Source organism: Charadrius vociferus, unplaced genomic scaffold (assembly GCF_000708025.1).
Source record: "Charadrius vociferus isolate BGI_N301 unplaced genomic scaffold, ASM70802v2 scaffold103, whole genome shotgun sequence".
NCBI classification, from domain to species: domain Eukaryota; kingdom Metazoa; phylum Chordata; class Aves; order Charadriiformes; family Charadriidae; genus Charadrius; species Charadrius vociferus.
In genome coordinates, this window is record NW_009648061.1 from 3,711,857 (window position 1) to 3,727,831 (window position 15,975).

The window sequence follows — 15,975 nt, forward strand, 5'->3', positions numbered from 1 at the left end:
TGACAGTGAATGTAAGAACAATGAATGTCAATCAGTTGCTATTACATATAATGGCCAGTGATTTACCACCTCATTAAAAGATCATGACACCCAATTTGCTTGTATGTGAATAGCAAAACAAACAGTCGTTAAAATTTCCTGATCCGGCGTTGAGTTCTTCCTTCAAGCACATTAATTTTGCCTGCATAGGAAGAGGAACAATTTAGCAGAGTGGAAGCTATCTCATGGGTTTATTGGGGCACAGGCTAATACACGGGACAAGAAAATTGTTCTTTATAAGCAGTGTCTGTAGGTACACGTATGAATTTGTGTATGTGCGTATGTATATACGTAGTGCATTTCATCAAGGTTTGGCATCAGGGGGAAGTATTGCTTTTTACTTGTTTTCGTATTTGCCCAGCGCCTGGATTTCTTTGAGGTTGTTCCCTACTTACTGTACACGGTACTCAGAGGTTCAACAGTGCCATCCTGTGGGTGATCTTAAAGGTTTAAAAGCTATGGCAGGTAAATAAATGATGTCAACAGGATAAATTATCATAGACTATCAGATACTGTATGTCCCCATGCAATCAGCTAGAATATTTCCCTCTGGTAGTCAGTCAAACTAATTATTACTTTTCTGTCCAGAAAATTAATAACCTAAATGTATTATAACCAATGGGAAAGTATTTCAGGCAAGCTGATGAGCAGCGTGCTTGTTAGTTTTACTCGTTTGCTGAGAAATGTGTTTTTAATCATGTCAGTGTGTTTTTAATCATCTTGAAATTTATTTTTGCAGACAATGCCAAAATCAAAGGCAACTATATAAATTCAAATAAGCAGCCCTATAAAGAAGTATCTGGACGTCTTTAAAGATACATTAGACTGAAACTAAGACTAGTTAGCTTTCATGTTTCATAAGCAGAAAATATGAATTCCTAAGCAACATTGAAGATTAAGCTGGATGGTTTGAACAACTGGCCAAAATGCTTTTAATTCCAGAAAGATAAGGGCAGGATTAAAGTCTGAAGTTTTGGTGACTGAAGATGAAATTCTGCTCAGAATATTTGGAGAACTTTCTGTTCATGGAGTGAATATCATGCCGGGACAAGGTAGAAAATAGCAAAACTTCTTGTCATTAGGGAGCAGTTGGGGGATCAATGGGTAACTGCAGATCACACTAGTTCATATGTTCTTTGTTTTGCTTCCCTTAGTTAATGAGAGTGAATGATATGTTTGTTAGCAAATGAGCAAGGAAATACAGGGCAAGCTGCTCAGCAGAAGGTTCTGCCCGTTTTTCAAGTCCCTGCCGTTTTGGGGTGCTGGAGGGCAAGGTGCATGCTGTCTGCACACTGCCTTTTCCCCGTGGTTCCGGGAGTTGGGCACAGCTCCTGGTTCTGCATAGGTGCCTCTTCAGTTCACAGCTTGGCACTCAAAGTTCTTCTCTGCTTTTTCACAGCTAGGTGCCAGCTATGAGTTACATGCAGTACATGCTACTGGATGGTTTGATTAAAGGAAGGAAACACCAAATTACAAACACCACCGTTACTGTTTGGTAGTTAAAAATTATGACATGACATGATTTGTGGTCATATCTTTAAAAAACACGTTGTTCTATTATTTATATATTGCAGGTGTCTGTTTGCCAGGCCCACTTAAACAGCAAAAGTGGTAAGATATTGCTAATGATAAGATATATCATTAATTTCCATGAATATGAAAAGACAAATATGAATCATTCCTATTAAGAAGATTAGTTTACTTTAGTTTCAAAGTATTTGCCTTTCTTTTAACCTATTTTGACAAAAAATCTGACAAACAAAAGCCTTGCATCTGTGTAGCTCTGTCCTTTTAAAAGTAGGCTAACCTGTTTTAAATGTTGGCATAATAGGAATCTTGAGACTGTGCTTGTACCCTGATTTATAGTATGTATATGAATATTTAATTATTCAGATGTATCTGGAAAATAATGTCTTAGGATATTTAATTGAAGGCAGAAAGGGTAATGACGTATCAAAGTTTAACCTCTGCACAGGAGATATTTCTTTGTAGTCCTGATCAGTTTAAGGGTAACTTGAGCCCTGGAGCATCATCGTTCATGCTTTTACATGTTTCTAGTCTAAATTATGGAAATGGGTTTGCATCATGTAAATGTCTAATTCCGGTTTTGAATCTCACTAAACTTTTCATCTTAATTTAGTCTTATTTTCAGGACGTTCTGCATTTCTATGGTATTCCATTTCTGCAGTTCTATGGTACTTTAAAGGTATCTGCTATTGTTAGTTTTAAATGTATGTCTTCTACTTTCTTCAAGTGTCACTTTCTACTTATACTATAAAGAAGGTCAGCGGGAACAATATTCTTCACTTTTGTATACTGTATGCAAGTAGCTCTTAGCTCTTTCTCATAGAGAAGGTTCTCCATGCTCTCTCAGATGTTTTTTCCATCTTTATTTCTGCTCTAATTCTTTACTTCCGGTGTTCCTGGACTTAATACAGTATTTTAAATGAGGTATACTGTGAGATACTATTTTTACCATTGCTTTTTCTCATTCTTTATTTGTCTTAGCGTATTGGTTTGGTTTTTCTGATCACCAGTGGACATGGAGCACTAGCCTTTGACACCAGCTGACCCATTTTCCATTTCAGGAGCTTTTATAGTGGAAAGGAATGATGCATATGCATGGTTCTATTTTCTGGTTAGTCAGCTCTAAACGTAGGCTTTTGTTTTCAGCCACAGTGAGCAATGCTCATAGTCTTTCCTCCAAATCGGATCTGCCATTCAACCTGCCACTGGAAACTGGCATCAGATTCAGGTCCATCCCATCAGGTGACGGTGTGGTAGGCAATTCAGACGCTACAAGCAGGAGAATGGCTGCAGGCCTTCATCTCTGGCATTGCTGTGTGAACGTGCTGCGCTCTTTCCTGCATTTGGGACCACTCAAACAGCTGTGAATCTGTGTATTCTATATAAGTATACATGTATAGCCTCTGCACATGTGTGTGCACATACACTACGTATACAGATAGATATAGTTCATAACTATCAAATTCCCTGTTGACTTAGAAAACTAATGTATTCAGGTTCTCTGTTTTAAAAGGGGTTAGATAAATACTCACCTGCCCTATGTATGTTCTGTGGCCTGTGGGAGATTTCACAGTAATTCCAATGTCACAGTGTTTGTCTTTAGAGTATGCCTGTCAGACTTCAGTTCAACCAATCCCTCTAAGGTGAAGGTATAAGATTTTAGTATTATTAATGCCTCATTTCATCTAGTTAATGATCTTTTCAAGTATTTCATCTTCTTTGTGATTTACTTGCAATGTCAGATAAAGATCTTATTTAAGCTAAGTATTATGAAATAATAGAAATCTGTATTTTATTTGAATGCAATCAGAATAAATGAATCCAGTAGAGAATCGGATGTTAAGCAGGTGCAGTTCTTAGCAGCATCGCACATGTAAAATCAGGGTAAGTTCTTTGAACACTCAGATCTTAACAGATGTGTTCTTTTTCTCCATATGTTATAATAAAATAAGGATTTGTTCTGAAAGTATTGACACACACTCTAAGCATTCTTGGCAAACACGCTGTGGTATTTCTTACACTATATTGGCTGTGGCTATTATTTAACTTTAAATAAATATGTGCATTAAATAGCTGTAAAGCACATATATGTATAAATAAAATCAGTTTTTGTCAGCAAGTAATATTTTTTCGCTTTCTTGTTTACTGACGCCTAGACAAAGGAATGCTGCATCTTCAAAACAACATCTGTCAAACCGATTTTCATCAGATTAAGTATATCCTCAAAGCAACCATCACAGCTTACAAAATACTGGAAATGTAGGTTGTGCTTCGCATAAAACACCACTAGAATTTAAAGCACTTGAAAGTGTTTTACAAATGTAGCGATGATAGCCTGTGCATATTCTTCATTTTTGTTTCTATTTTCAGTAGATTCTTGGGGAAGATAATGAGCGATGTTGCAACACTGCAATCCCAGTAGATGTCCCAGAGTGTAATTACGGAGTTATGGTCCTGGCAGCTAATCTGGGTCTGCAAAAGCCAATGGTTTGAGAGTCTGGCAGTGGTGACTGAATTCCTTGTGAAGAAGTTCATGTATAGAAATATTTTTCTCCTTTAAGAATGAAATTAAAGCGTGAATCAGTGAGTGATTATCCAGGCCTTTCTCTGACCTTGAATTCTTCATCGTATAGATGTGTGATTATATATGCTCTCGCCAGATTCTGGTTCTATAGATCATCAAAGATGACTGATAATTTTAAATTTTTTAAGATCTTTTCGGGGACAATGTAATCTAGTGAAACCTCGTTACATTGTGTGCCCACAGCTGAGTGTGGGAACTTGGGTCAGCCAGAAATGAATGCCAGAATTTCTGTAGAAGATCTTTGTGGATGGAGCATAGAGGCACTCGAGCTGAAAGCCATATCAGTGTTCCCATTAGTTCTTCCATTTAGAAGCTGGAAATCTAGCATAACACGAGAAGAGTCCAATCAAAAAAGTCACGGAGAGAGCAAACAAGGGAGAAAGTCAAGGACAAATCTGTTCCAGCTGCAACTGTGGTTTCCCATTAGGTTGTTCCCTATGTGTCAGTGAATTGCCCTGTGCTATCCTAAAATGTTCCACATTAACCTTAGGCGAGTTAGTGTGAGGCGTTTCGGTGCCTTCTGCATACCCATGGGATAGTCCTAATGGGTGTCCTGTTCCTAAGCCAGTGCAACTGAAGACGGTCCCAGAGCCAACTGCATACAGACAAGGCTAAATATGTTATTTCACGATAGAGTTCAGGATAAATGCTTTATATCTGAAGGGTTTAATTTTACCAGGAAAATGGTATTGTTGATTTTTGTCTTCTTTTTACAAAGATACGTTAGCTAGTTCTGCGGTACTAGCTGAAACATAAACTTCAAACTGGATTTTTAGCTTAACTGATTCTGAAAACGATCCTTACAGGATCTTCAGCCTGGTTCCTTTGACGAAAGAATATACCACTAAGTAAAAATAAGTACAAAAACATACCAAATATTCTACCTTTATCCAGCTTTATTGTGTACCCAGGGAACTCGGCACTTGCAAGCTTGGGTCCTTTGAATATTAATAGCGTGACATTTTGAACAGGAGACCAGGGTTTGTGAGAAGACTTTTACAATTTGCAGTGGGAAAAGCTGTGTTTGCAATGGCCATTATGCTAGAGGTTCCATCCGGTTGTCATTTTTGGCCAAAGCCATGGAGCATTTAACCTGTTTTTAAAGGAAGAAGTATGGAACGGACAGCAGATAGTACAGTCTGGTGGCAGGCAGACAAGCGGTAGCACGTTCAGCAAATACAGGCTCTTTTTTGCAAAGGGTTGATTTGAATTTCATGCATCATCCAAGCATAGTGAACACTGAAAGGTCATAGTAAGAATATAAGGAAAAAATCTGTCTGATTTGAATTCCTCACTATCCAATATTGTTAATAATACAATGTCAAATAACTAACTGTTTCTCCGAGTGTGACTAAAGCCAGATTCTATGGATAGCTGAAGAATAACTTGCCACACATTTTTTTTCCATTTACTGTTAATTTCCTTTATAATGTCATGGTGTTAGTTTATGAATGGTATCTTGAGCCACTGCAGTGCATCTGTGTTTTCTCAGTCAGAGTTATTTCTTTGAGTTTGTTGCTTGGCATCCAGGAAATCTCACGCAGACTGTAACGTACAAATGGGCTCAGTACAGTTAGGATAAAATGTAAGTGTTTTGCTATTGATCTTTGCTTGTTATTAATTCATACTAACAGCAAATTAGATTGAAGAAGTCTAGTACGGTATCAAAATATCCTTTCTCATTTCAGGAAGTATGACTGGTGGTATCACAATGGAGGTATTTTAGAGCAGAACTTCCTTTCTCCTTTTTCCTAATCATTTCTTTCTGACTTAAAAAATTTCTCAAAGGGATGATGAGTCTTGTTAAAGAACTAGGGTGTTCAGAGACTGTGTAGCAATCCTGTGACTTAAGCAGGGCTTAGGCAGTATTTATTAGACTGTTATATCAAGGTCTAATACTGTGTTGCTTGTTAACTTAACTTCACATAGCATCATATTAATAAATCTTTACAAGCTGTGTAGTTGTAAAGTGCATCGTAATAATCAGGATCATTCCTCTAATAAATCATTTGATTTGTGTTTGCTTTGTGTTGTTCCAACCTTGTTAACCGTAACATCGCAGGTGAGGGACCTTTCTCGTGGTCCAATTAATGAACCACCTGCTCTGAGTCTTCGGTTGTCGACATGCTCAGAGGGAGGCACAACTTCACCTCCGCACCCTCCTTCCCTTTGCAATGCCTCAGGTTACACGGTTTTCTTACAGAAGTATTACCTCTATTGTGGAGATTTTCCAGTGCACTTGATCTCAATCCTTCTGCAGACTCCACGCAGATGTACGGTTTTGCTTGCTGAGGAGGCCGTTGAAGTTGCTGAGTATTTATATTTTAGACACTGTGGCAATGCCCACCACCAGGGGTGAGCTGTTAGACGTGGCTGTACTTTGGCCCCTCTGTAGAGGTGGTCAGTTGAGAGATGAGTGGCCCAGGGAAACTGATCCCTCGTGCTAACCAAGCTTCAGCGTTGAATTCTACCTGTGGAGAATCTGTTCCTATTGGCATGGATGGAGGTCTGCAAATGAAAAAGCAGGACAGACTTTGCTTTATGTTTAACGTTTGTTTTATTGCAGACATGATTGTCCTTCTGTGTAACAGAGTAGGTAAATATCTGCTTAAAAAATCTATGATTTAAAGTACTGGGTGTTGTTTTTTCTGAGACTCAGAATCTTAATCTATTTGATTGACAGGTATAAACTTGAGTTTTATTTTATTCTCCATCACAGCAGTAAGTTTAGTCCAACTACAGTTTTCATTGTTGCAATACAAATATACTAAGCCTAAAGTACTGCTGGCAGCTTATATATAAAAGTTGAGGATTAAGAAGCCAATGCAAACAAACAAAGACTCTCAGCTTTAAGTAAGGAATGGAGCGTTGTTGGACTAGCCTTTCACTGCTGTCACAATTACTGTGAAGTAATAGCAGCCAAAACCTACAGGTCTGGTTTTGGCTGCAATAAGTACTGATAAGGCAATAGTCATTTGAAGAGGGAATTTGTCTTGTCTATTTGAAACATTCCTAATTGCCAAAAATGCCACCTGTTTTTGCATTGTATGTGTGATGTACTTTTCATTTTTGCCTTGTAAATTATTTGTACGAATAATCCCTCTTATTTTTTTTCAGCCCACCTAAACCAACGGTGTTCATCTCTGGTGTCATTGCTAGGGTAAGATTGCCATTAAATTTCTTTCAATCATAGAAAAATGATTGTAGGCTTTTCAGAATTATCACTGATCAGAGCAAAATTAATCTTTTTCATTCCCCTTCCTCTTTTATGAGAAGAGGCTTTATGTTTTGTATATTTGTGTAAGTCCCTTTGAACATTCTTTGTAGTTTTGTGTGAAATTGAAATTATTTATTGAAATTACTTCCACCATTTTACTTTGAATTTTAGCACTTTAAGTTTATGAGATCTTCTTTTCTTATCTAAGCTAGAAATTACTGCATTCATTTTCTTTGAAAACGGTTGCATGTAAGTCTGTTGCTATAGCTTGATCTGTGATGAGGAGCTCCTGCCTGTAAGGTTATGTGTTTGAAGATACATGTTTCAGCTGCCATATGTACTTTGAGGTACTTGGGATTCACGGCATCATTCCCTGTATTTTAACAGCAGGCAGGACCTGGAAATCCATAAGCTAAATCACTAGTATTAACTAGGCGTTAATTGTATGATCAGTAATTCATGCCTCGTGTGTTGTGACAGGGTTTTTATTGTGGCTTTACATGATGCATGCCTTTGTCCTGATGGCATTACATCACTGGGGTGTGTAAGGGGGGCGGTTTACCTGTAAGATGCTGTGGTTGTGTCAGGTCACGTAGGTGGAGTGAGCAAGCTGAGGCAACTTTCCCTAGCCTGTAGGGGTGGTACACATGCACTGCTGTATTTCCTGGACCTCCATCTGCACCAAGGTGGATATCTATTATTTAGGCATTTAGATGCTTAATTATTTCTAATTAATTATTGCATTAATGTTTAGTAATTTTGATAGCACATTAACAATTGTAGGGTAGTGATATTTTTTTGAGTGACGTCGGAATTCTCAGACATAAAACCCACAGGCTCCCAATTTAGTAGGCATGCAAAAGATTCAAAATGGAAGGAAACTATTTTCTTGATTTTGTAACCCAGCTCTTTAGCTATTCAGTTACTTGATAGGGTACTATACTTATCCTTAGTAAGCTGTCAGCTACAGGTTTATTTATTAACCTCTGAAGGGCGAAATTGTTCTGTCATTTTCTGAGACTTGATAGCTCCCAAACATGTATCAAAAATTCTTCTTTATGTAATAAACAAAACCTAGCAATGCTTTTTTTGAACCCAGAGTAATTTTTCAGTTATATTTTCAAGTTTCCTGATAGTTCTTATCAGTGTCAAGTGGAGGTTTATATACTGTGACCTGTCCTGTTTAATGTCTTTATCAGACAGAGTGCTCCTCATCAGGTTTGTGGATGACACCAAATTGAGAGGAACAGTTAATAAATTTGAGGGCAGGGCTGTTACTCGGAGGGACCTGGACAGGCTGGAAGAATGGCAGGCAGTAGCTGGACACAAGCCAGCCGCATGCAGAACAGCAAGAAGGCCAACAGCATCCTGGGCTACATTAAAGTAGCTGGTAGATTGAAGGAAGGGATTATTCCCCTCTACTCAGCATGCTTTAGACCACATATGGAATAGTTAATCCAGTTTTGGACACCCCAGTGTATGAAAAGTGCTGATAAACCAGAGCAAGTTCACTAGAGGGCCACCAGGGTGGTCAGGTTCTGGAGCACACGCCCTGGGAGGCAAGGCTGACGGAACAGGCCTTGTTTAACATGGAAAAGAAGTGGGTTTGGGAGGACCTAATAGCAGCCTTCCCACGTCTACCAGGAGGTTATCAAGAAGATGGAAACAGGCTGTTCAGAACAATGCATTGCAGACAAACAAGAGACAACAGACACAAATTGAAATGGAAAGGCCTGACTAGACAATAAAAAAATAAACTTTTTCACTTTGAGGACATTCAGGCAGTGGAGCAGATTGCCTTGAGGGGCTATTCAGTGTCTGTCCTTAGAGGTTTTCAAGAGCAGGCTGGATAAAACCCTTGAGTAAGTTGGTCTGGTCTCATAGCTAGCTCTGCTTTGAGCAGGAGGTTGGGCTAGAGACATCCCAAGGTCCCTTACAACCTGAATTATTCTACAATATTTTGATTTGAAGATAGGCATTTCCTGCTAACGCTTACAGACTGACTGTCATCTGCTCAACTGTTACAGTACCCACATTACATAGAAGAGCTGCATTCACACCACTGGTTTGAGAAAACAAGGTGTGAGAGGTCAGAGAGATTTGGAAAAGGCAAACAGCAGCATCACGGGGAAAGAAGGCAGAAAATGTCAAGTCTGAAAACAGATCTTTGAAAACTGGAAGCAACTTGGAGTACAAAAATAGCGGGGGAAAAAAGTAAAAAGTTAACCTAGTGATCAAGATGGAAAAAAAAAAGTTACGCCAGAACAGAAAGGAGGAATTTGGAGTAGATTGAAATGGGGTCAGGTGTGAAACAGGCCATCTGAGATGTCAGCTTTGTATAGAATACCTCCATGTGAATTTGTCACCCCGTGAGCCAATGGAATGCAGGGAGTGTCTGGCTTATGATATGTTTGTCCCAGTTTCTGAAGAGGGAAGTTGTGTGGCTACTCTCCTCCCTGAGCACTGGTTGTAGTTGTTTCCCATTGCTTTTTGAAAACCTCATGGGACTGACTCTAGAAGTGACAGCTGTAAATAGGTGGCATAAGAGTTACACCTGAACTGAGCTTGCCCAACAGCAGCACGTGAGAACTAACACTAGCAAACCTGGCTAAAAGAGCATGCTAAACTTAGAAACCAGCCACCCCTAAGATTTGAGCCGAAAATTGTTTTAGATCCTCCCTTTCTTCCTACAGAACTGGCATTCCTACAGTAGGTTTTTTTGTGCAGATAGTTTTTCATGCAGCCTTACCGTATTTGTAAAATAGTCTCTTCTTTCTGGTTGCTTTGTGAAAACCAAATAGATCAAGTAGAACTGACCATATGGAGCCAGTGAAAGTGATGCAGCATGAGGAGCCATTAAGCACTGAAGACAGGAATGTTTTTTTTCCCTCGGGTCACTTTAAGATACTACATTCTTGGATGGTGTGCGTAATTGGAAGAAGTGAAACTTGCGTAACTGAAATTTTGAAGTTGGCTAAAAGAATGGCAAGATAGGATGCATACAGGGCGACTTCAGAGTAACATGCAACACTTTTCCATCCGCTGTTCGCATTTTTAAAACCTTGCATCCACTTGAACTAGCAAGTATGCTTTTAAGATATCTTACATTTTTCCTGGTGTGTTCTTTGAACAGGGTGATAAGGACTTCCCTCCAGCTGCGGCTCAGGTGGCTCATCAGAAACCACATCCTTCTGTGGAAAAGCTTCCTCACCCGCAACATGTCAAACAGCACATCCACCAGCCTCGCAAGTGAGCCCTCCATCAAAATTTCAGCCAAACAGCCATCAGGGAATAAGTTTCCAAGAGAAGACAAAGACCTTTTAGGATTCACACTGTCAAATCAGTAAAACTGACCTCTAAAATAATAAGCAGTTTCTTTTACTTTAATTCTCAAGGGTTAATAAGAATGAAGACATTGTTCAGTTGTTATCCCAGATGGAAAATTCTCTATTAAGTATTTGCTGATCAAGGGTGGGTTTTTTATAAGATTTTCTTATTGCCAAAATAAAATTTTAGTACGAATAATGTGATTAATGAGCTTAAAACTTGTACTTTTAGTTGTGGCATCGCAATAGCAGATAGTTAATGTAGTTTTTAAGCTAAGCCGGTAAGGAAGAATAGCCCTTTTGTACTGGTACCTTTACTATCTGGAGGGAGTTTGTCGTGTGTGTTGAGATGGAAATCGGTGGTTGTCTTGATTACGTAGAACCCTTGCGGTCTTCAGCATCCTACAGTGTCCCACCACAGTGGCTGTGCCCTCTGATTTCAACTAGTGAGATGACAAAGGGGCAGAAATCCAGCTGAATCTGCTTTGCACCCTTTTGCACTTGCACAGTCTTGCTGAGATTCTTCCATTTGGAGATCTGTGGGTATGGAGAGGGGAGAGAAATCAGTTTACAAGAACACTGCTGCTGTAGGCAACTGACTTGTGATCTCATGGATCTCACCGAGGGCTATATTTTTATCAGGTGATGATTTCTGAATTCCAATAGCAAGCTGAAGGAGCTCAGGACCTGCCAGAATTGAGCTTAAAATAAACTGGAGAAAAATCTGTTTTCCTTTTTTAACTTACAGTTTGAGAACACTTGAAAATTAAGAGATACCATTAGTAAATGCGATTAACTTTATGACCGAACCTCTATTGTGGATAGTTGGTTTTTTTGTAGTCATCTTATTGTGAATAACAGATACGAGGGAATAAAAAAGTTAGTTTTCAAATAGAGCAATTGGATTAGTTTTGGCCACATAATTAAATCTTTTGATAACGCAGTTCAAAATCACTTAGCTCTATGATCTTCCTTCTACAGCTCATCTTTATAAAACCCAGGAAAATAATTTTATTAAAATTCCACCTTAATTTTTAAAGTGTAGTTCTGTTTTTAACTGACTACAATTACAGTACAGGCTTTAGTACCCTTTAGGTTTATAAAACTTCTAATAACCTCCAAAAAAAGTGGGTACTGGAGCTAGTGCTGCAAACATTCACCTGGCAAATCAGTGAAGGTTTGGGTTCACTTTACTGGTTCATTTATGTTTGAAATAAAATAGTATGGAAAAAAGAGTGAGGAGAGTTTTAAAAATTTAATTTTTTTTAAAAGAATTAAATTTTATTTTTTAAAAATCTGCAGATTAAATAATTATTCCCTGAGTAGCTGATTTAAAACAACAACAACCAACAAAATCGTGTGAAATATAGCCCATTTCACAAGTGGAATAACTCACTTCATGTAGGTGAAAGGGACCTGGCATTTCCATTTCTTGTAGGTTTGAAGTGGAAATGATGTTTTGCAAAGGATATGCATGGATATATTTATTCTACACCCAAGGAAGGATGTACAATCTGTATATGCAGTCCTTACTTTCAATTTAATTAGATAACCATACTTGCCTTAAGGAATGAGCGTTGTTTATAAGAATTATTCTCTATTAGAATATGCATAATTTAAAAAAATGTTTCTGATGGCAGTACGTCTGAGGCCTTGTTCATAGCCACTCATGAGTGTACAAGTGATTCACACATGAGTAGCTCGTTCATAAGGGTAGCATTGTTGAGCCCCGTGGAATATATGCACGAGGTAATTTGCTGGCAGGAACGTTTGGAGATTCGGGACAGAAGGCGGTGTCATCTCATTGATGGTGCAGCCGGTAGCTGGCAGTGTGCTGTGTCAGCGATGAAGCAGATCATCGCGGTTGCTTGGTGCTGGTAGCTGCTGGCTTGAGGGTGAGCTGGATGGGATTCAGCTCCCCTAGTCTTGTGCCTACATCTGAAATAGCGTCTAGGCTCCAGCTGTAGTCAGTGGTGATGTAGTCAAGACAGTCGGTAGAGTTTAGGTGTTGACCAAATGGAAGCGTCTTTCAAGAATAGCTGGATCACTCTTGACTATGGTGACTGCAGTGGAAAACTAAACGTACCTCAGTGTAGAAGCACACAATTAGGTGGGGCTGGGTACCTCTACTCTGTGTCTAGGAATAGCTGGTAGAAATGCATATTTCTGTCTTCTGAAAACAACACCACATTTCCATTCAAATACTAAAAGTTAGGAACATGGATGCTTTTGAATTATGAACTACTGCTCCTGGTTGTTAATGCAATATATACCGCATCTATAGACAATATGTGAATTTTGTCTTTGATTACTTAGATGGATATGTAATTTTGTACAATGAAGTATGACTCTCAGGATAGCTTTAGTGGCTTTTAGAGTGCAGGAGTTCCTATATGGTTAGAAAACGTCTCTGTATGAAAACATACTCTATATTGTCAGGAGGTATCCATGTTTATACACAGGTGTCCTTACCAAAGCATTACCTTGCCTAAAATAAAGAATCATAACTGGTGGTCTGGATTGCCTATTGATGGTTATTGGTACATTTAAAACATGTTACAATAACATACAAACGCATAAGATGTTCAGACATTAACTTGAAATGATCACAAAAGAAATTTTCTGTAATTGTCAATGTGGCAATAATGCAACAATAAAGCACGAAGTTGTATAGTGCGCTCATTTTTCCAAAGTCCAATGCAAATCAGCAGGGTGGGGTTTATGGGGTTTTATTACAGAATTCTGGACAACTAATCAACATTTTATAGCTAGTGAAATTTATTAGGAAGTTTTATGACAGAGTGGATGAGCTCTTTTGGGTAGTCGGGTCTCATTAAAATAAAATTAGACACTACCAACTAGAATGGGAGTTGCTATTTTCCACTATGAAATTGGAGATCCCCACTAGATCTCTGCGAAGGTTTGCAATCTAAGCCTGGTAATAAATCGGTATGTTAAAGGAAATGAAATGTAATGCTTTTCATTGCTGTTCGAGTTCTAATCTTCTCTCTGAAAAAGAAAGTTCTGTAATCAGAAGTGGTGGCAACCTCTCATACCACTACCGTTAACATTACATAGTGCACACCATAACACAAGTGATTCACAAAAGAGTTTGAAGAAATGGCTGCAGTGTTTTTGGAAGCTTTCTGATACTTTTGGTATCCTATATTTAATATATGTGTAGTGTGTATACAATACAACAAATATATGTGATACCTCACAGTGCAAATCATAGATTTAAAGCCCTGGGAGTATTGCAATGTTACATCCTTAGACTCTGCTGTCACATCATGGTGCACTGTATTATTGAAAAATATGTCTTCTTTCATTCAAATTTTGGAAAAATACATGTGCATGACGTCTGGCCTACTGTTCATAGAGTTGTCCATGATTATTCCAAGTTCCATGGCCCTGCCGTAAGCAGTATTGCAAAGCTTGTTAGTAATTAGAGTTTACTTACTTTTAATTTCAACAGTATGGTTTACCCTTTTCTCAACAGATATCTTGAAACGTAAGTCTTGTACTTTTACCCATGGCAGTATGATCACCACATGCTCCTGGCTGGCTGTTTAATGAAAATATTCACAGCAATCTGTTTCATACAAAGGTGAAGAGGGTGGATTAGATGTACTTTTTTGTCCCTTTGGAATAACTTTATTCTGAATACTCAGCATCTTCAGAGAGGATGAAGGTGTGGGTTTTATAAACCACTTCTCGTATTGCCTTCAGATTTGGGTATATGAAGCTTAAAATGTGTATTGGGTTTGCATGACAAGGTTTTGGTATTGGGGGGGGGGCTACAGGGGTGGCTGCTGTGAGAAGATGCCAGAAGCTTCCCCCACGTCCAACAGAGCCAAGGGCAGCCGGCTCCAAGATGGACCTGCTGCTGGCCGAGACCGAGCCCATCAGGGACAGCGGTAGTACCTCTGGGATAACGTATTTAAGAAGGATGGGGCGGGAGGGGGGGAATATGCATGGTAACAGCTGAAGAGAGGAATGAGAATATGTGAGAGCAACAGCTCTGCTGGCACCAGGGTCAGTGAAGAAATAGGGGGAGAAGGTGCTCCAGGAGCCAAAGCAGAGATTCTCCTGCAGCCCGTGGTGAAGACCATGGTGAGGCAGGCTGTCCCCCTGCAGCCCATGGAGATTAATGGTGGAGCAGATAACCACCTGCAGCCCCATAGAGGACCCCATGCTGGAGCAGGTGGATGTGCCCAAAGGAGGCTGTGACCCTGTGGGAAGCCTGGGCTGGAGCAGGTTCCTGGCAGGACCTGTGGACCCATGGAGAGAGAAGCCCACGCTGGACCAGGTTTGCTGGCAGGAATTGTGACCCCATGGGGGACCCACACTGGAGCAGTCTGTTCCTGAAGGACTGCACCCCGTGGAAGGGACCCACGCTGGAGCAGTTTGTGAAGAACTGCAGCCCGTGGGAAGGATTCATGTTGGAGAAGTTCACGGAGGACTGTCACCTGTGGGAGGAACCCCACGCTGGAGCAGGGGAAGAGTGTGAGGAGTCCTCCCCCTGAGGAGGACGGAGCGGGAGAGACAACGTGTGATGAACTGACCCCAACACCCATTCCCTGTCCCCCTGTGCCGCTCAAGGGAAGGAGGTAGAGAAATCAGGAGTGATTTCAGGAGTGATTGAGCCCGGGAAGAAGGGAGGGGTGGGGGGGGAAGGTGGTTTTAAGATTTGGTTTTATTTCTCATTACCCTACTCTGATTTGACTGGTAATAAATTAAACTAATATTCGCAAGTTGAGTCTGTTTTGCCTATGACTGTAGTTGCTGAGTGATGTCTCTGTCCTTATCTCAACCCACAAGCGTTTCGTTACATTTTCTCTCCCCTGTCCAGCCAAGGAGGGGAGTGACAGAGCGGCTTTGGTGGGCACTTGGTGTCCAGCCAGGGTCAACCCACCACAAAATGAGGTTTAAGTGTAGGCCAATGCCTTTAGCTATTGGACTGAGATTTGTTAATTGCATTTTAGAAAAAGTGCGGATGTCAGTAAGGGGAACAGTTACTTTTACAGCAGGAAGAGATGTTGCTGCTCAGATGCTGCAGTGACATAAAGAATTAAAAAGAGAAATCTCAGTTTTGGTTGAATTTCTTTGCACACAAACCTCCTCCCTTACAAGATAAAGACACGTAATGTTAGCTGTAGCCAGTTGTCTTTATCTGTTCTGTCAGTAAAAGAGGAATCCAGATCATAGTGACTGGAGGAGCCTTGGTGAGAAGAAACTGAGTCAAGTCTACAGTGGTAAATCTTCATCTGGCTTCTTCAACA

The 15,975-nt window shown here is 39.8% G+C and overlaps 1 protein-coding gene across 1 annotated transcript in view; it reads left to right on the plus strand.

Moving 5' to 3' along the window:
• Positions 1-11,236, plus strand: part of DAP (death-associated protein) — a 47,536-nt gene extending 36,300 nt beyond the window's left edge. Inside the window, exons 2-3 of the mRNA XM_009883747.1 lie at positions 7,268-7,310; positions 10,501-11,236. Coding sequence (XP_009882049.1) covers positions 7,268-7,310; positions 10,501-10,620 — 163 coding nt within the window. The 3' untranslated portion in view covers positions 10,621-11,236. The remainder of the gene's footprint in view (positions 1-7,267; positions 7,311-10,500) is intronic.
• The last annotated feature ends 4,739 nt before the right edge of the window (positions 11,237-15,975 follow it).